Source organism: Rhinocladiella mackenziei, assembly GCF_000835555.1.
Source record: "Rhinocladiella mackenziei CBS 650.93 unplaced genomic scaffold supercont1.6, whole genome shotgun sequence".
In the NCBI taxonomy this organism is placed as follows: domain Eukaryota; kingdom Fungi; phylum Ascomycota; class Eurotiomycetes; order Chaetothyriales; family Herpotrichiellaceae; genus Rhinocladiella; species Rhinocladiella mackenziei.
In genome coordinates this window covers 2,817,082-2,835,811 of record NW_013550599.1, presented here as the reverse complement: position 1 = coordinate 2,835,811, position 18,730 = coordinate 2,817,082, and the positions used below count along the sequence as shown (strand labels likewise).

The 18,730-nt window shown below is 50.9% G+C and overlaps 6 protein-coding genes across 6 annotated transcripts; 3 read left to right on the top strand and 3 right to left on the bottom strand.

Annotated features, from left to right (window-relative positions):
- Positions 1 to 1,066: 1,066 nt before the first annotated feature.
- Z518_08797 (uncharacterized protein) lies at positions 1,067 to 3,750 on the top strand (the record flags this gene model as incomplete). The annotated part of the gene is made up of 2 exons (XM_013414536.1): positions 1,067 to 1,618; positions 1,675 to 3,750. The coding sequence occupies 2 exons, from the start codon at positions 1,067 to 1,069 to the stop codon at positions 3,748 to 3,750; spliced, it is 2,628 nt and encodes an 875-aa protein (XP_013269990.1).
- A 393-nt stretch (positions 3,751 to 4,143) lies between these two features.
- Positions 4,144 to 5,843, bottom strand: Z518_08796 (uncharacterized protein; the record flags this gene model as incomplete). Its single annotated transcript, XM_013414535.1, has 4 exons — positions 4,144 to 4,306; positions 4,362 to 5,177; positions 5,232 to 5,398; positions 5,463 to 5,843. 4 exons carry the CDS (start codon positions 5,841 to 5,843, stop codon positions 4,144 to 4,146), a joined length of 1,527 nt encoding a protein of 508 aa, XP_013269989.1.
- A 2,128-nt stretch (positions 5,844 to 7,971) lies between these two features.
- Z518_08795 (uncharacterized protein) lies at positions 7,972 to 9,397 on the top strand (the record flags this gene model as incomplete). Its single annotated transcript, XM_013414534.1, has 5 exons — positions 7,972 to 7,977; positions 8,027 to 8,257; positions 8,313 to 8,362; positions 8,412 to 8,745; positions 8,843 to 9,397. 5 exons carry the CDS (start codon positions 7,972 to 7,974, stop codon positions 9,395 to 9,397), a joined length of 1,176 nt encoding a protein of 391 aa, XP_013269988.1.
- Positions 9,398 to 9,985: 588 nt separating this feature from the next.
- Z518_08794 (uncharacterized protein) lies at positions 9,986 to 11,431 on the top strand (the record flags this gene model as incomplete). The annotated part of the gene is made up of 1 exon (XM_013414533.1): positions 9,986 to 11,431. One exon carries the CDS (start codon positions 9,986 to 9,988, stop codon positions 11,429 to 11,431), a length of 1,446 nt encoding a protein of 481 aa, XP_013269987.1.
- Positions 11,432 to 11,783: 352 nt separating this feature from the next.
- Z518_08793 (phosphomethylpyrimidine kinase) lies at positions 11,784 to 13,614 on the bottom strand (the record flags this gene model as incomplete). The annotated part of the gene is made up of 4 exons (XM_013414532.1): positions 11,784 to 13,106; positions 13,166 to 13,248; positions 13,312 to 13,493; positions 13,562 to 13,614. The coding sequence occupies 4 exons, from the start codon at positions 13,612 to 13,614 to the stop codon at positions 11,784 to 11,786; spliced, it is 1,641 nt and encodes a 546-aa protein (XP_013269986.1).
- A 273-nt stretch (positions 13,615 to 13,887) lies between these two features.
- Positions 13,888 to 18,336, bottom strand: Z518_08792 (uncharacterized protein; the record flags this gene model as incomplete). Its single annotated transcript, XM_013414531.1, has 3 exons — positions 13,888 to 14,874; positions 14,921 to 17,908; positions 17,959 to 18,336. 3 exons carry the CDS (start codon positions 18,334 to 18,336, stop codon positions 13,888 to 13,890), a joined length of 4,353 nt encoding a protein of 1,450 aa, XP_013269985.1.
- Positions 18,337 to 18,730: the final 394 nt, after the last annotated feature.

Sequence of the window (18,730 nt, the reverse complement as noted above, 5' to 3'; positions counted from 1 at the left end):
CCTCAACTTCTGATTTGAGGTACCGGCAACATGGATCTCACGTTCAATGGTCTCTTGTCTGTTCCAGCGCTAAATAATCGCACCAATGCCAGAACAGCTAGCAAGAGCACCCCCTCCATATCGAAGCTAGGATCTTGCCACCGCAGCCATGAAATCTCCCCTCGGCTGTGAGATATCTCTAAACCCATCCTCCGACCAACATGACATGTAGGCAGCTGTGCCGACCCAAGAAGTATTCGTGGAATGCAGAACGTAAGACCATGCTCCCGTGGAAAGTGGCTTCAGTTATGGCTTCTTGACCTCGGGCTTGTACTATAGGAATCTGCCGATGCGTTTTCTTTACTCTCGGATCACTCGGAACCCGATTATCACTCTAGACTGCGAAGATTTAACCATCGAAAATGGAAGTCAGAGCCACTGGCAGTGCGAGATCACCAACTGCGGACCCAACCTGCACTACGTGGACCGGGCCAGCGGGAAAACATTTGTCAACCTTCGAAGGACGAACTCAATGACCTCGAAAGATTTTCTGGGTCGAGCTATGGGAATTATACGCAACCAGGATGGAGAGAAGCGTTTGTGCATCCCGCCCAGCAGCTTACGGCATATGGCTGATGGGAGAAAGGTACACAAGTCTGGCGCCTCATCTAAGAGGAAAGGAAGGCCCCTGGGACATCAGCCATATGAGAAAAAGTCCCGGTGACGTCACTTCTATCAATATGGGTAAACGAGCGTTCATCAAAGCGGCACTCGTATACTCCTACTGTGCTTTCGAATGAATGTTTCCCGATTGTCTGAGAATCATTAAGTCAATACATGCAAAGTTCTTTGGATAATCCCACGCGCGCAGGTACGTTAGAATGATAATCGTTCACCGAGGATATCTGAGCAGACACTCGTCACGTGCGGTCTCGCACTTGTCAGCTCGGTCTACCTGCCCAAATTGAAAAATTTTTCGTATTGCTTCTTCAATCCAGAATTCGAGCGCAGGCAAAGAGAGGAATCCCATATGTCTCCTTTCCTTTCATCTTCTTCGTTGGCTTGTTTTCCCGGAAGCTACCTCCCAATGCTCACCTGTTCAACCTCTCTGCGCCGAGAACTTCGATTGCATTTCTTCAACCAACCTCTTTCTCTTCCTTGGACATGCTCCTCGCTCCCGTGTCCGATCCTGACCGCCACCACATTCGTTCGCAACCATGCCACTCTTGGATCCATACAATTGGGTCACCATCGCCGTCTACTGTATAAAGCGTTGCTGAAGAAGCAGCCAGTTGATGTGCCAAAACTGAAGAAGCCAGGCCTCACCGCCGAGAGGTTCAGTCGCGATGCCGATGCACGAGAACAAAACCGTACGCAGCGACTCACCGACAGTGCTCGCGCAAATCTTGAGAAAGCCATGGAAAAGGAGTCTCAGTATTTAGTTGATCCGCTGAAGCTAGCCCAGTCGGTGGTGGAGAAATTAAGGAACTCCGAATTTGAGGCTGCTTTGAGCTTGGTTCGCGCAAGTGAAAAAGCTCGTGATGGCATGCCCGTTGACAATGTTGTCAGTTGGAATCACATCATGGATTGGCTGATGAGCCAGGGAAGCCCGTCAAAAGCCTGGAAAGTCTATCACGAGGTACGTATTGTTGCCATTGCTTTCCAAGTCGGAATCTTTTCTGATCCAAATTGCAGATGAAAAAGCGAGGTCACAAACCCGACTCTCATACTTATACCATCATGTTGCGAGGTTATCGAGACAATGTGAAGAAGCCAAACGCCGTCAAGCAAGCAGTAGATGTTTACAACTCCATCTTCGCTGCGAACTCTGCTGTTACGGCAACTACCATCCATACGAACGCTATTCTTAGCGTTTGCGCAAGGGCGAATGATATCGAAACCCTCTGGGCAATTGCCGGACGACTTCCCGACCATGGGCCCGGCGCCCCTGACCACATCACTTTCACTACGATCCTACAAGCCATCAGCGCCGAGGTTCAGGCTAGGGCTGTAGAGCTGAGTAACCGCAACAAACCCGGATATAACCCACAGGTTCTTTTCAATCAAGCAATCGATGATGCACGGAAATTGTGGGTTGATATCACGACGAAATGGAGGAAAGGCGATCTCCAACTTGATGAGGCCCTTGTCTGCGCAATGGGGAGATTGCTGATGCTTTCCGACGACGCCAAAACCCACGAGGATGTCCTTAACTTAGTTCAACAGACCATGAACATACAGAGATTTCCTCGAAATTTGTCTTCGATGAAGCCCGATCATACAGAAGATCCGGAAGATACACTGAACAATCTACCAGATCATGCTCCCTCCCAATCTGGAGTTCCTGCCACGACGTTTACGAGCCTCATGCCACCTCCAAATCAACTGGCGACTTCAAAAAGCTCAATATATGCCGTACCGGGTAGGAACACCCTTTCCATGCTTCTGGAAACAACGACGGCACTCCGACAACTATCGGAAGGCAAAAAGTATTGGGAATTGCTCACCTCCCCCGACGGACCTTACAGGATTAAACCAGATTACCAAAACATTACGGCCTACTTGCGTCTTCTCCGTGTTTCACGTTCTAGTCAGACAGTTCTGAACTTGCTTCGCGAACCATGGTCCGAGGAGGTTCAGGGCCAAGTGATGAGTCGGGCCACGTTCGTCATAGCTATGAGTACTTGTCTGCGAGACAAGAAAAATCCCAACGTGTTCGATATTGCCAATCGTCTGCTAGATATGATGCAAGGATGGGCCGAGAGTACAGGCAGGGAACAGGCTGAAGTCACAGGCAAAGCTGAGGCGGAGGAACATCAAGGACAAAGACTTCGGCTCTCACCCAAAGTTCTTACAAAGTATCTTGAATTAGCGATGTCCACAACCAAAGGTCTGGACGGAACTAGTTTGGAAAAGACCAAAGATGGCGACTTGGACTTTGAGCGTGATCCCCACAAGAACAACACTCTGAGAGCCCTAAAGAGGCTGTCCCCGCATTTGCTCAACGTCAAGCAACTGATCAAGCTCCATTTAAACGAACTCGACGCACAAGCTAGATTGGGAGCCCGCACGGTGAGGGTCGCGATGTTGCTGGCGAAACGCCAAATTACCCCTTATGTTGTGAATGAAGACATGGAAGAGTTGGCGGAATTTTTGCGAACTCACATCAGTGCTTACGATAAGATTCTGATGATCAATGAGCGATTGGAGGACGATGGTTTGGGCCCTCTGGAACAAGGCCTGGTGAAGGAGTGTTGGGAGCAAAAGCGCAAGTTGTCCGCATTCTTGGGCAAACTGATCAACCCTGCGGGAATCCCCGAAGAGGTCCAGCAGGCGCGGAGACAAAAGAAACTGGATGAAAGCCAAAACAAACCTCCGATGGATGCTTCCGGCGAGGATTCAGATAGTGAGGGCCTCGACCTCACCGCCCTGAGCCAGAGAACCAAGTTTCTGGAGGATGTCGAGATGAATCAGAAGAGACTCACAAAGTCACGAGAGGAAGGTGGGCTTTCGAGAAGACAGAAGATCGAATTGAAAAAGGCGGAGCTAATCAGGGCCCAATTTCCGGTCAGTATGCTCAGAGCTCAAGAGAAAGAAGAAAAACGGCGGAAGATGGCGCTCAACGCAAAATTTCGTACCGGAAAGCCTGATGACGTATCTCCTTTCCAGACAGATACGCGAGAAATGAAAGGATGGGGTAGTGGATTCGAGAACCTCGCTCGCAAGCACGGTCAGGATGGCCGGTCCGAATTTGTCCATATCGGCCCGTAATACGCAGAGTCAAAGGGGCGTTGAGGATGAACTGAACTTTTCCTGTTGTCATATTTCGTGCGGTCGATACGCATTTGCATAGCATTGGTTTGGGCTGGGCTAGAACGTCATTATGAGCCGTCGGGTTGATGGGATTCTTATGCATGACAACGGCGTCCGAAAGGTCATATATCTACAGCTTCTCCGGAACGAAGTTCTGTGTGTCTCTTGAAAAGGATGGATGAATTGTGTAACAATGCGATGGCCAGAATAGAGCCATGAATATACTTGCACGTCTCACGGTGATAGACAGGACTGTCTACTCAGGCATACAATTCCTCTACTTCATACTCAGGAAGTACCCTGAACACGCCATCCTCCGAAGGTCACAATTCAACTCTCGCCTTCTGGCGTCTATCTCGGAATGAATTCCAACGGACAACTTAACGCGTACGGAACACCCGATGTTAACTGGTCGTCCATGCGCATACTCTCTTCCGTGCACGCCGGCGTCGCTTTCGTCCGATAATGCATGTATACTGCGGCCAGGATCGTTTTCATCTCGACCATCGCGATGCTGATATGGGTTGATCAAGAGTTAGTTTATCAGTCACATGAAGACGGGAACTTACTTTTGGCCCAAACATGCGCGTCCGCCAGAGCTGAACGGCCAGAAATGTGCCCGCATACTCGCCAGCTGCGCCTGGTCCTCTGTCATCCACCTCTCTGGCGCAAAGCGGTCCGGGTCCGGAAACACCTCTGGGATCCGATGCAGGCTGTACGCCTGGCAACCTACCACGGTGCCGGCGGGGACTTGATAGCCACAGATCTTGTGTCCGCCGCGTGGGACGATGCGGAACAGCGTCAATGGCACCGGCGGGCGCCAGCGCATGCCCTCGCGCACCACGGCATCGAGATATGGGAGTTTCTCCAGCACACTGATCGGCGCCGTCTGGGTGACCGGGTCGAAGTGTGCTTCCACGGTCTTCAGCTCTTCGAAGAGCCGGTCTTGCACATGCGCATATTCCGGCGTCGAGATCCGCCACATGGTGATGCACATGGCATCCCCTGTCGTGTCGACAGCGGCAACGAGGTGGTCCATACACTCGGCCGCGACTTGGTTCTCGTTGTCGGGAATCTCTCGGAGGAGCTTGGAGCACGTGGAGACGGTGTCCTTGTCCACTTGGTCACGGCGGAATCCACTCACGCTGTCCTTGCCGTATGCGTTGAGTCGACTTCCTCGGACATGAAAGTCCGAAGCTTTCCCACCGACGACTCTGGCCAAGTTCTGAAGTGTGGAGATCAATGCCATCAACCCACCAAAGTAGTGTAGCATGTAAAGACGTGTGCGGTGCTTTTGGCCGGAGAGGTCATACACCAGGCCCCGATGATCAGGCTGGGAGAGCGTGCGCGTTCCGTATGCGCCATAGAGATGATTGGTGATGACACTGAAGTGGAATTTCAACATTCTGGCGAACGATGATGGGGAGGATTTTGCTTACTCGAGTGCGTAGTAGTGGAGCCAGGCATAGACGTCGACAACGAGCCGCTGCAGAGAAACCTGCCTCATGAAGGCAGCCGCGTGATCGCGGATCTTGTCCGACACAGCCGGCTGCATCACGTAGCTCTTCGTGTATCGGTCGGCTACCAGTCGCTTTTTGGCAGCATGCTAGGTTTCCGGACTTATCAGACTTCACAATTTGAGACCTTCCCATCAGCGAGAAAGAGCCTACATTCTGTTTGTCAAGGCTGGTAAATGTATTGCGCTCATTGTAGTAGACGAACAAGTTGTAGAAGTCGCTCTTGGAGAAAGTCGATTTGATGCCGTAGATCTCCTTGAGAGCATCGTCATTGTTAAAGGACACCTCCTCCGGTGAGATTCGGACCACAGGGCCATATTGGCCGTGCAGCTTGTCGATTTGAATGGTTCGGTCACCCTTGAATTCGTGATACATGAGCCATAGCATTGTCACTGCGGTAATCTTGGGTCCCGGGATCTTCGACAGTGGTGAGAAGAACAATCGATATATGAGGCTGGCGGCAAAGAATAACACTGTCAACAGAACCATGATTGGAAGAAGCCGCAGTTGGGCCAGGATTGTTGCCATGGCCATCTTCCTGGAACGTGTATTCGTGAGCGACTAGATCTATTACACCGGTTACACCAAGGTCTCTCAACCCCTTTATATCAAGAATCTGAGAGCGTATCACCCTGACAAAATGCCTATTTCGTCATCTTGGAGCCTCCCCACCTACCACTGAAGACTACCGATGCTTGCCTGCCATTTTAGGCCCTTTTAACGGGATTTGTCCGTTCTTCGTTTTGTCGACATGTTCTTGGGTTGATCAGCATTCCCGAAGAAAAGCTTCTTGTCGATTGTCATCTCTTTGGCCAGAAGTCATGGATCCAGCCTTATCAGCAGACTAGAGATAATCTAGACTCTTGGAAAAAGCTGAGAGGGCGCTGATATCCGGACCCACGGTGCTGGCAGGCCCGGGGAATTGGGTTACGCCGTGAGTCCAAACAATCAGGAGGCCTTGGAGAAGCAAATGACCTGGAAAGAAAGACCCGTGCCTTCTGTGGGCATTTTCCGCGAAGGGATATTCAATCTAGCGCAAAGGATGCTGACTTAAAAGGCCTGAGGTTGGACTCCCCCACCGAATTCTCCCCAGGCCACTGATATCACGACGTCCGAACTATGGCAGCTGCCAACCCCAAAGAAATTGCTCATTCGAGACTTTTCTTTGAATGCCCAGGAATATCATTTTGAACCCTAGAGCATCGTTCGACGTCTGAATTATGGTTGGAGGCTAGTGAAGTCACTTTCAACCTTCATAGAGCGTAAGTGAGAATATGAAAAGGTAAGATTTACAGGCGTGACGCCCGTAGCCCCCTGCTTAGTCACTTAAGCCCTTGAGCCTCCCTAGCCCGACAGCCTTGCCAGAATCGTAGGCTAAGCGACGAATGGCCGGCATTGCGGACAAGCTAGCAGGGACATGATCTCAAGTAGAGATGCGTCAACTACACCACTTTGTCCAGATCGACTGCGCTGAACGCAGTCCGCCTTCGACAAGTTACTGTGCTTCGCCAGCGACGTGGTTGCATCTTACGCAAGGGCAATGGTCCAGGTACCATTATTTCTTCAGGTAGGACATTTGCTTACACTGTACTCCACACATTACAACGTTTCGCTATTAGCATAAGACACCTGCAACGATAATCTTATGCGATCCTTGCTTTAAGCACTCCACGTGGCATATGGTGGAGCGAACGAAAACCATTGGATTCTAAAGGCTTTGCAAAGATCTACCACACACATCTTATCACCGTTTGCACTCCATTGACTATACAGCTGGTTCATGTTTTCCCTTTGTGGCATTTCAGATACCATGCCGGCTGTTGATAGTTTGAAATGATGGGTCTTGAAATCACATAAAGATATGGCCAGAATTGGCAACTCGGTTGCGTTCCATTTCCTCGGAACCTTTCTCGATCACTCACACAACATAATCAACGGCGTGAGGTTTCCCATCGTATGGGATCCTCGTCGTAAATGAAACGACGGGCAACGAAGAGAGTCGTCATGTCTCGAGTCACTGGATCGACATGGAACCCCCGCCTAGCCAGTCCAGGGTCATTCTAAGGCTCTAATCACACGGAGCATACCCCGAAGTAAAGCTGACAGCAGAGACTCCGTACTTTTGGACGCAAGGACGGATTTAAGGTTTCTCATACAAGAAGTATAATTAACATGGGCGTAGGTCATAGTACACCAAAATTATGCTTTGAGAAAGCCTTCCCTCGCATGGTCTCCTTGCGTTGAGAGCTCGTATGCATCTATCTATGGGCGCCAGCGGAATAGGGGAATCAGCTAGAGGGAGTGGGAAAATGGTGGAAGGCTCTGCGTCACTATCTTTGGTTAAAGGACCATCCACACCACCCTTCCGAAATTGGACGTTCGCTCAATTGGTGGACAAACAAGCTGAAAGCCATGATTCTCGACCTGCAGTTATCATTCCCTAGACTGATGCTCGTCTCACTTTTCGCGCCCTTCAGTGGCGGACGGAGGATGTCGCTAAAGGGCTCCTCCGTTTGGGTATTCAGAATGGTGACCGAGTGGCGGTGTTTTCAGGAGATGACGAGAGATTATCGAGCTATTCTTTGCTTGCGGAAGAATCGGAGCGGTTTTCGTCATCTTGAACAGACATATACGGCAATTGAGTGTGAACGAGCAATCCAATATGCAGGTATGAATCTCAAACAAACTCTCTAAGCTTGGACAACAATCATCTTTAGCGATTCAAACAGCAACTTCTAACCTGTGAGTTCGGTGAAGAACCCAGATCGCTCTTTATTTCGGACAAAGTCAACCACAAGGATGCCGTCCCTACGATAAGACGCCCGCAACGCAAGGCAGAGACACTGGGATTGAGATACCTGATATTGCTCCGTGGAGACACAATTACGAATCTCTCGATTCAGCGGTGGGAAGATGTGATGAACGACAACCATGAATTGAGCCCGTTAGTTCTTGAAGAGGCCGAAAGTTCAGTGCATTGCGACGACATTGCTGAACTCGCAGTTTACCAGTGGTGCCACGGGGGATCCAAAGGCTGCGATGCTGACTCATTTGTAGGTCCAAACCATCCTTCAAGGCCGTGCCCCCATTTTAAAAATATAGCGAAATGACTGATATTGGTTGTAGCGGACCGCCGTTATTTCATTGTTTTGGCCTTTGTGCCGGTCTTCTTGCTTGCTTCACACACGGAGCTGCGATTGTGTTTGCCAGTCGAGATTTCGAAGCCGAAGCTATAGCCAATGCCCTTGCAGATGAACATTGTACGCTATTGCATGGCGTTCCGACCGTGCATAGTGCAATCTTAGGCGCCATGCAGAATAAAAGGATAAAGATCAATACTATCAGATTAGGTATCGCCGCGGGGTCGCAGGTGCCGCCTGCTCTGCTCACGGAACTTAGAAATCAAATGGGTTTTCGAGACACGATATATGCTATGGTAAGACATTCCAACTCCGACAGTCACGAAATCCTCAATCTAACTGCTTGTTTTCAGTCAAGCATTCACCCATTAAATCACCTTTGAGAGCTGACAGTCCTCAGGAATGACAGAAACATCACCAGCAAGCTTCATGACGGTATCATCCGATCGTATAGAAAAGAAGCGAGAGACAGTAGGCAGAATCCTGCCCCATGCGGCGGCAAAAATAGTTGATCAAAACAATCGGATCCTTCCACGGGGACAGCAAGGCGAGATCTGCATATCTGGCTATCTCTTGCAAAAAGGCTATTATAAAAATCCAGCGAAAACCGCCGAGGCCATGATCCAAGACGAGAACGGCGTCCGTTGGATGCACACAGAAGACGAGGCGTCAATTGACGAGGATGGATACTGTAGAATTACTGCTGACGGCGTGGCAGGAGAAAACGTCTTTCCAGCCGAGATTGAAGAACGCCTTTTACAGCACCCGGCCATCAATCAAGCAAGCGTTGTTAGTGTGAAGGACCAAAAGTATGGTGAGGCTGTTGCCGCATTCGTTCAGCTCAGAGTTGGTCAAAGGAAGCCAACATTGGAGGCAATGAGAGACTGGATACGACAAACGCTCGCCCCTCAGAAGGCGCCAAGTTATCTTATGAAGACGGCTAGATAACAGACAGTGGGAGTAGAAGTAAAAGGGGCTGGCAAGGCTGAACAGAAATTGGTATGTGGAGAGGAAAATATTTATTCCGTACCGAAAACACGACTCCAACCTTTGGGGATTGATTTTCGAGAAGCCTTTTGTACAACTAATATGCTCTGTTCACAGCTTCAAAACTTTCCAAGTCTCCCGCGATGAGATATGGAGGGTCCTGTGTTCATCAACTGTTCCGGCTGAGTACCGGGGCAACTACCTCTCATGGCATTCCCTGGCAAAGCACATCTTTTCGCCTTGCTTCTTGGTGGTTCAATCACGTCGAATCGGCGCATACGTGGAAACGATGTTCCAGCCACGCTTCAAGAGCGCCTGAGGGGAGCTCTCTGCCTGAGCCGCGACCGGAATCATCGACTTCTTCGGCTGCACCAACGCTCTCAGCGCGACAATGGTCCACACCCTTAGCCAAAACGATCGCTCAGGCGATTGAGGTATGTAATTGTTCATGCACCATGGACATTACTATCTACCATGCTCGGTGTTGCTTGTTTACTAACTCTTTCTCTCCAAAAATAGGTCACCGGTCCCATCTCCATAGCCTCCTACATGCGCCAATGCCTAACAAACCCAGACGGGGGATACTATACTACGAATAGGCCTTCCTCACAAGATGCCGACCAGTTCGGCACGGCTGGTGACTTCGTCACTTCTCCCGAAATAACGCAGATATTCGGCGAACTAGTGGGCATATGGTTCGTGACAGAATGGATGGCGCAAGGTCGACCAATGAGCGGCGTGGAGCTCATCGAGATGGGCCCTGGGCGGGGAACTTTGATGAGCGACATGCTTCGGACCATAGGCCAGTTTAGCACATTTGCGAAAGCGATTGAAGCGGTCTGGCTTGTCGAAGCGGGAGAAGGACTGAGAATGAAACAGAAGGACGTCCTCTGCGGGGTGAGCACGGAGATGAAAGAAGTCAGAGATGACACGGGAAAGAACGTTTGGTGGGAGTCTACGTGCCGGCAAGGAATCCCCGTGAGATGGGTCGAGGATATCGCGTTATTGCCCCGGGGAAGGGACGGTGGAGGTGGACAAATGCCCTTTATCATTGCACACGAGTTCTTCGACGCACTTCCTATTCACGCATTCGAGTCCGTCGCGCCAAAGCCGGAAGAAGCCGACCAGGACGAAGCAAAAGCTCAACTACCCCGTGAAGCAGGCCAGCCAGTAATGGAGTCATCCACAACGAGCAAATTACCACAATGGAGGGAGCTCCTCGTTGCCCCTACAGCGCCCAAATCTACCCTGACAACTGCATCCACGGATAGCGGGACGTCACCAAGCCTCAAGGATCCCGAGCCAGATTTCCAACTTACCCTGGCAAAGGCGAGCACACCCAGCTCCCTTGTCATTCCCGAGCGGCGTCGATACCGCGCATTGAAGAATCAAGTCTCATCCCGCGTCGAAATTTCGCCGGAGAGTTTCCGATACGTCCAGGACTTCGCTCGACGCATTGGCGGAAACGTCTACACGCCTTCACGAAGCAAACCCAGTCCTGAGACCGGGTCGAAGCCTAGACCTGCGGGCGCAGCGCTCATCATCGACTACGGGCCCCTTGACACCGTACCGATCAATTCGCTGCGAGCCATTCGAAAACACAAGATTATCTCCCCCTTCGTGCACGCCGGCGACGCAGATATTAGTGCCGACGTAGATTTCGGCGCCCTCGCAGACGCGGCACTCGAAGCAAATCCAGACGTGGAAGTCCACGGACCGGTCGAGCAGGGCATATGGCTGAGTCAATTGGGGATCAAGGAGCGAGCAGAGCGGCTTTTGAAAGAATTTGAAAAGAAAAAGAAACAACGCTCCACCAAAGAGGACGGCGTAACTGGGGATTGGGACAAGAAACAGAGCGAATTAGAAACGGGTTGGAAGAGACTCGTCGAGGGCGGGCCGAAGGGCATGGGCAAAGCGTACAAGGTGATGACGATTCTGCCTGAGAATTGTGGGAGGAGGAGACCTGTGGGCTTTGGCGGTGGTGTTGTTGGTTGATACATTCCGTACGGTGGAAGAAAATGGAGGTCAAAATTAGAAATGAAAATTGTTGTGCTCTCCCACTTACTCGATTAAGCTCAAGCAAAGAGCGCTTGTAATATTAGGTGTACAACGCGTGTACACCCAGCCAAGGTGGGTGTTAGAAATGGCAAGGCTAGTAGTTGATGCCAGCATATCCGGTGCAATTTCTATAGTCAAGGAAATCGAGATCGAAATGCTGTCCTTTGCATAATCGTCTATCCAATGACGATAAAAAGTCCTGATGTTTCCCTCCTCTTCTTTATAACCCATGTCCTGCTCAAGAGGTATACCGACTTTCACATCTCGCCTCCATTAACAACACAGCCGCTCACTCATCCGGGTGAGCGTCAAAGTCCCAGAATCGGACTTCCATCTCGGCGGCGCGAACGAAAATGGCCATCAACTCATCGATGCGTGAGGGTGATTGTTTCGTTATGTGGGATTCGATGAGATCTGCAAAGAGAATTGATTTGGTTTCCGTCAGACATGGCAATCCCCGATGTGAGAGCGAGGCGGAAGACAAGAACTCACCACGTCCAACCCGAACAGCTTCCTGGTAATCGTCTGCAACATAATTCTCGACCCAGCGCCAATACCGATTTCCTTGGGCTGTAGTTTTGCTCTCCTTATCCTTGTAAAGCCGAGCAGCCGTCTGGCCATAGCCGATCAAACACGGAGCAAGAGCCATTTGGATAGCAAGCCAGTCCTCGCTCTGTCCGACGTCGAGCACGTATCGGGAATACGCAACGCAAGCTAACGACTCTTTCCGGGACGGATGCTCGAGGGCTGCTTTGGAAATGCCGAAGTCGGCGCAATAGGATAGATGCAAGGCCATCTCGCGCTCGATGTGCAGGATGATATTTGCCGAGGCCGAGACCGCGGCCATCGTGCGGGATTTATACGCTGCCAGTGCGTGTGTACGTGCGAAGTGCGTCAGGTACAAGTAGTCCTGCACCAGGTAGTTTTTGAAGAGCGGCTCGGGAAGGGTGCCACGCGCCATCTGCTCGGCGAAGGGGTGGTGGGTGTATTTCTCCCAGACAGGTGCGACGAATGGGTGAGAGAGCAAGTATGATATGAAGTGGCCTTGGGAGAAGGGCAGGACTTGGACGTTGTGGAAGTGGTTGATGGGCCCGGAGCCGTGACCGAGCGTGCCATCTGAACTGAGAATGCCCGTGGACACGTAGCGGACCGCGAGCTCGGTGGCAATGGAGAGGGATTCGGTCTGGGATTTGGATTTTCGCGACGCCAGGTTCGAGGCGATTGCGCTTGCGAGCGAACAGCCTGTTCCGTGGGTATTTTTAGACCGGAGGTATTTCGATTCGATGACTTTGTAATCTTGGCCGTCATAGAGGATGTCGACGGTGAGGCACCTTTCTTCGTCCGTGGTGGCCTTGACGTACTCTGCGGTCAGGGGCATGTGGCCTCCCTTCAGGAGTACAGCGCCCGGACCTAATTCGTAGACCATCTTGGTGAGCACCTTTAAGTCGTCGATTCCAGACGGGGATTTATATTGGATATCTGCGTCACGAAGCAGGAGGGCCGTTTCGGGGATGTTGGGCGTTAGGAGCGTGGTCATGGGCAAAAGAAGATCACGAAGATTTCGGACGGCGTCGCCCGGGAGGAGTTGTGCACCGCTGGTGGATACCATGACCTAGATAGATGGCGATGAGTTTCGAAGGTGGAAACAGACAGAAGTGTTGGGACACGTACCGGATCGACGATTATGGTAGCGACCTTGTGCTTTTGCAGGGCGTCCACAACAACTCTAATCGTTTCCGCCGACGCAAGCATACCTTGGGCATTGAAATCTCAATAAGAGCTTCGCATGGTATGACCTGTTCAGTCCAAATACTTACCGATTTTAACAACATCGCACTCGATATCTGTCAGGCAAGCATCAATCTGCTTCCCAACAAAGGCCGGGGGGGTGATGTGGACGTCTTCCACTCCGCGGGTGTTTTGAGCGGTCAGGGCCGTGGTGGCTGTCATTGCATAGCAGCCATGAGCTGCAAGGACTTTCTGATCGGCTTCGAGCCCGCTGGATTTGGTCGGTCAGTTCGATCATACCAGGAGAACGATGTTCTTATATGGTGGTGAGGTACGCACGCTCCTCCCGAGCTATCAGAGCCGGCAATGACCAGAACGCGAGGGGTTGCCATCTTGGTAGAGACCGTGGGCAAATTGCGACCAGGCTATCTTGGGGACATCATAATGTCGAGGCTGTGAGAGTATCACCGAGGGATACATCATAAATGAAGAGTCGTAGCCACGCAGCCAATGAGCGTCGCTGAATATCCGCAGCCCACCGTCTCGGCTACAACATCATCCGAAGATGTCATGTTTTGGAGGATTCTGGCTACATTTTCATGTCAGCAGCAGTTGGCTGCCTCCCCTATCCAACGATGTGTGAACTGGACCAGTCAACAATTCAGTTACTTCAAAGCAAACCTAAACAAGGTATCCATCTCAACCCATTGTCGTCCACATTTTTTGAGATATCCATCCACCACAGCCTTGATGCCCCCAAATCGTTCCCTGTTCGTCTCGGCCAGCACAATGATCCGATCCTTCTTCTCTGCATATTCCTTCTCCGATCGGGCTTTGCTTTTCGCTTTCTCAACGTCAAATAGAACTGCAAAGTACAGGAGCTGATTGTACAATTTCTTATCCGAATACGCGTAAGACATGCGACCAAGACATCCTTCGGCTCGCCCATTGGGACCCAAGCATCGATGGCCATATACAGACATTTGTCGGGTACGGTTGCCACAGGATGGGTCGTCGCACACAAGCCAGCCTTCATAATACGCACAAGTCTGCATTCGGATTTGGGATTCCAGTTGGGCAATGATTGCCATTTGAGTAAATGGTTTCTGGCAGTCGCTATTGCCGCACAAAATACCCTCAGGTGTGCAGGAGGACATCGAATCACAAAGACCTTCAAAGATGGACACTTGCCGGCATTCTCGGCATCGAAGATTGAGTCGAGCGGCATCTCGGAATCGGACATTGTCCGGAATTTGCGATTCAAGAGGGAATATCTCAGGGCTTTGTTGATTTGTTCCACCGGCGATGTTGATCTGGTATTTGCGCACATCAAGCCCTAAGCATTCTGCAAGCCTGACCGAGTCCGTGCCCGGAATAGGAGCACACAGTCGTTCAATCGGTGGGAAGATCTGTTTATGGAGATAATACTCAACGTCAGGGATGAGACCGGAGTTCGGCTTGAGAACGTCCTGAGGAGTGTATGATCGTTTGGGTGCGGCCAGGCCTTTGGTGTGTTCATCACCCATAGTAACGATGTACGACATGACATCGTTTACGCGAACTGTCCTGCCTCGAGATATTTCGCGTAGAGCCACTTGAACTTGAGGCATTGAATCTGCATTCGGGTATTCTGTGGGATTCTTTCCGAGTTTCTAAAGTTGTGAGCATCGAATCTCCAACGGACGAGCGTGTACTTACGGTGTAGATGACATATTTCTGCACAGGGACAGCGTTCTCCCTCATCTTGTTGGCCAAGTCGTGCAGATATTCGTGAATCTTCTCGAGGACAACTTCCGAGTCCTCACCGGAGAGAATCTCATTCAAAAGCTTCTGAGAAGCCTCTTTTGAGAGAGCACAATATTCTCGTCTCTTCATGTCCAGACCCTTGACCTCCAGCTTCTCCACATATTTGCCTTCCACTTCGGCCATATTGATAGCCGCATACTTTTTCTTTGCGTGAAGCAGCAATCGTCGGAAAATGTTATCGATGTCAATCTCCAACAACTTGTACCGTTCATTGACGGAGCGCTTGAACTCGACACCCACACTCAATGCCTGTGCCATGTTGTCGACATTGGTGTTGATCATGACGGAGTCGGTGTCGCCATAGATGACCTGGAGTTGGTTGCTTTCGGCAAGCTCTTTGGTGCTCCTGAGAATTTCTCTGCCCTTGAAGGTAGTAAGCATGGCGAGTGGCCGTGCATAGAAACGAGATTGGGTGTAGCCCAAACAACCATACATAGAGTTGGCCGTCAGTTTGAGCGCCAGTTGTTTGGTGTCCCACAGCGCCATTTGTTCGGGTGATGCTCGTTTGTCTTTCATCAACTTCTTGACTTCACGTCGACGCATGACAAGTGTGGCAATGAGCCTGGGTAAGATACCCTGTGGTTGGTCAACAGGGACCTCAGGCACTTTCTCCTCGTTCTCATTCTCTGAAGTGGCCGATCGGTCGACAGTGGTGAAGCAGATATTGTACTCCTGGATGATGCTGGGGTACAAACTGTTGAAATCCATGACCAGGATGAACTTGTCATAAAGCCCTTTCTCCGGTTCGAAAACGAGACCGCCTTTGTACTTGTCTTTCTTTTTGGTGTCAGCTCCCTCTTCGCCATCCTCGTTCTCCTCCGCCTGAGTGGCACGACCTTTGCCGTATTCCTTGTCAGGACAAATATATTTGTTGCGGTAAAATTCATGAAGCAAAATGTATTCGTTCCGCTCTGCCCGTGTACCGCTTAGGGTACGAGCCCACGAGTTGCCGGCAAGTTCTGTCAGGACTTTGGTCAATGGCAACATTTGGAGCTTCAGGACAAGTGCCGCGATAAAAAAGGTATCAGCATGGCAATGGTTGACGTAATTGAGAAGGCCATCGCGCGTAGTCGCCCACGTCTTCAACGCGGCCTCATTGTCGAGATCGCGACGAGGATTTTGTGGACCGAGATAGAGGTCACACATCTCAGTCAAGCCCCATTGCTGACATTTGCTCATCAACGACTTGCCCATGTCGTTGGCCAGATCACACATGAGTCGTCCAGCCAGAAGCTGTCTCTCGGCGAAGAAGGAAGATCCACCTTTCCCAAACGTCTTGGGCCATTCTCCTCGCTTCATCCGACCAATTCGGTGCCAACCAGGGGTTTTCTTTTCCTTGAGACGGCTAAGGAGAATGCTGTAATCGACCTCTTGAAGTTGATGGCCCATCAAAACATCGGGATCCACCTTCTCAAAAAGTGCGAGGAATTTGCTCAGGAGGAACTGCTCGCTCTTTTCGAGCATAAACGTGCCACTCTGCCGTTTGGTCTCCGTCTCGAAGCCTAGGGGGTAGGATGACCCTGATGGTCGCATCACTGTGAAGGTTCTCGAAGGCATCTTTTCGGGTGGAGTGGAGTCGGTTAGTGAGACATTCTCGTAGACTCGAGCACTTGCAACTAGGATTTCCTGTTTGTTCTCCGTGACATTCAGTTGAGTGCGGAAGGACAGAGACATCAGCGTGAGGTGAGGGGTTTCCAGATTCTCGGAATCACTCAGGACGGTGATGTTGGCCGGCTTGGTGACGGCACACTCAAGCTTGCACCAGGAAGCGTTATTGACCGCCGCAAAGTCGGCATCCTCGATTTGTAGCCAGCATGGGCCCATGATGTTTTTCCAGAGCACGAATTGTTCGAATAAAGCGGTATTGGTGCCAAAGACTCTGGAAAATGTCTCGCCCTGCAAGTCCGTGGGCAAGGCGTTCTTGTCGTAGGGGTAGAGGAGTTTAAGATATTCCGCCTCTTTGGGAACATCACGAATTTCGAATGCGTACTTTCTTGTGCAGGGCTTGACCTTTCTAGTGGTGACCTTCATTCTCGACATCAAGGAATCGACTTCTCCGTATACATCGCTCATTTCCACTTCCTCATCCGTTTCGCGTCCATTGGAAACTCTATACTTCCTTGGGAGGAAGAATAGCTTGCGGAGAATATTGTCCACCTTGACAAAGGCACTGAGATATTGTCCCGTGAATTTGTGCTTGACTTTACCGAAGAGACAGAGGCTGCCGTTGACCTCGGTGTAGTCGAGCCAGAACATGCGCAAGCTGCCGTCTTCCTCAACAGCATCCTGTGGTTTCATCTTGCCAAAGATGTAATTTTCCGAGGACGGACTGCTCTGGACATTCAATTTGCTTGTGATCTTATTCCATGACGACGCGTCCACTTCATTGACGGCAGAGACAGGTGGAGAGGAGTTTTGGGGCGTCGGCAACTGTGCCGCCTTGATCTTTGGCGGAGGTCGGCTGCCGGTCATGTTGACACTTGCGGATTGAGCGGCTTCATGTCCAATGACTTGAGCGACATCCATCATATCATCGTCTTCATCCTCTTTAATCTGAACCTTCGCCTTCCGCTCAACGGCTTGGACCACAGGAGAAGAGGGGAATGGATCACTCATATCATTATCATTGTCGAAGGTTGGTACGTTGTCATCTTCATCCATGGCAGCCTGTGGAGGAGGGGTGTCTTCTAATTCTGGCTCCGGAGCTTGGTATTTTGCTCGGGGTCGTGCCTGAGTCAATGGAGGGGACACCACCATAACTTTGCGGCGATTCTCAGACTTGATAGGCTTTGGGGTGTATGCTCGCGCTGATAGGACGTTGGCGTCTACCTCACCGAGCAGATCGGCCATAAAGGCTTCGTCTTCAGCCGTAGTTTGCACCTGTCGGGGTCAGTGTCCGTCAACCAGGAGACATTCGAACACACGCGTACCTGTGGCTTGGGGGGAGCAACAGGACCGTTGTTGAAATAGTTCAGGATCTTATGGTTTGTACGATCATCCTTCTCGCGGTCGTCTTCACGTTTTCGTTTCGCAGCTTTGCCTTTGAGCGGGACATCCTCCGCGTCATCGCTGCTGTAGTACTGGCGTTCGTTTTGCCATTCTTCGCGACCATCATCCGCGTATCCTTCTCCGTTGTCGTCGACGACGAAATCGTCTTTGTTGAGCCGACTTCGCACGACCTTCTTGTAGCCCTCCTCGTCCACTTCGTCGTAGATGGCACCCTGGTCCTCAATTTGGTAAGATTCGAGGCGTGTCTTGCCGGAAAGACGTTGAGCCCGGAGCTGAGCAATTGCGGCGCGGTGTGCCATCTTGCCAAAGTGAGAGCAAGACGTGGAAATATGGGGGCTCGAATAGATGTGTGAGGAAAGATGTGGTCGAGAGTGAAAGCGAAGTTCACTCAACGCGGCAGAAGAACGCGGTGACGCGACGCGACAATGTGAACCACCTGCTCCACATCACTTTATCTCCGAAACTGGTCTGACCGCACAATATCCCAGCTTACGGCCGACAAAGGCGTATGTCTGACACTACGAATTTCATCTGAAAGAACACCGAGGATACCGAGCAGGAGAGTCAATGTCATACCATGTCTGTCGCCCTTGGTTATTGTATCCCACTGCCATTGAAGACGTCCCCCTTGAATACTCAAGATCTCGAAAGCGTGAACTTTGTGTAACCGAAAATCTCCATTTCACATCCAAA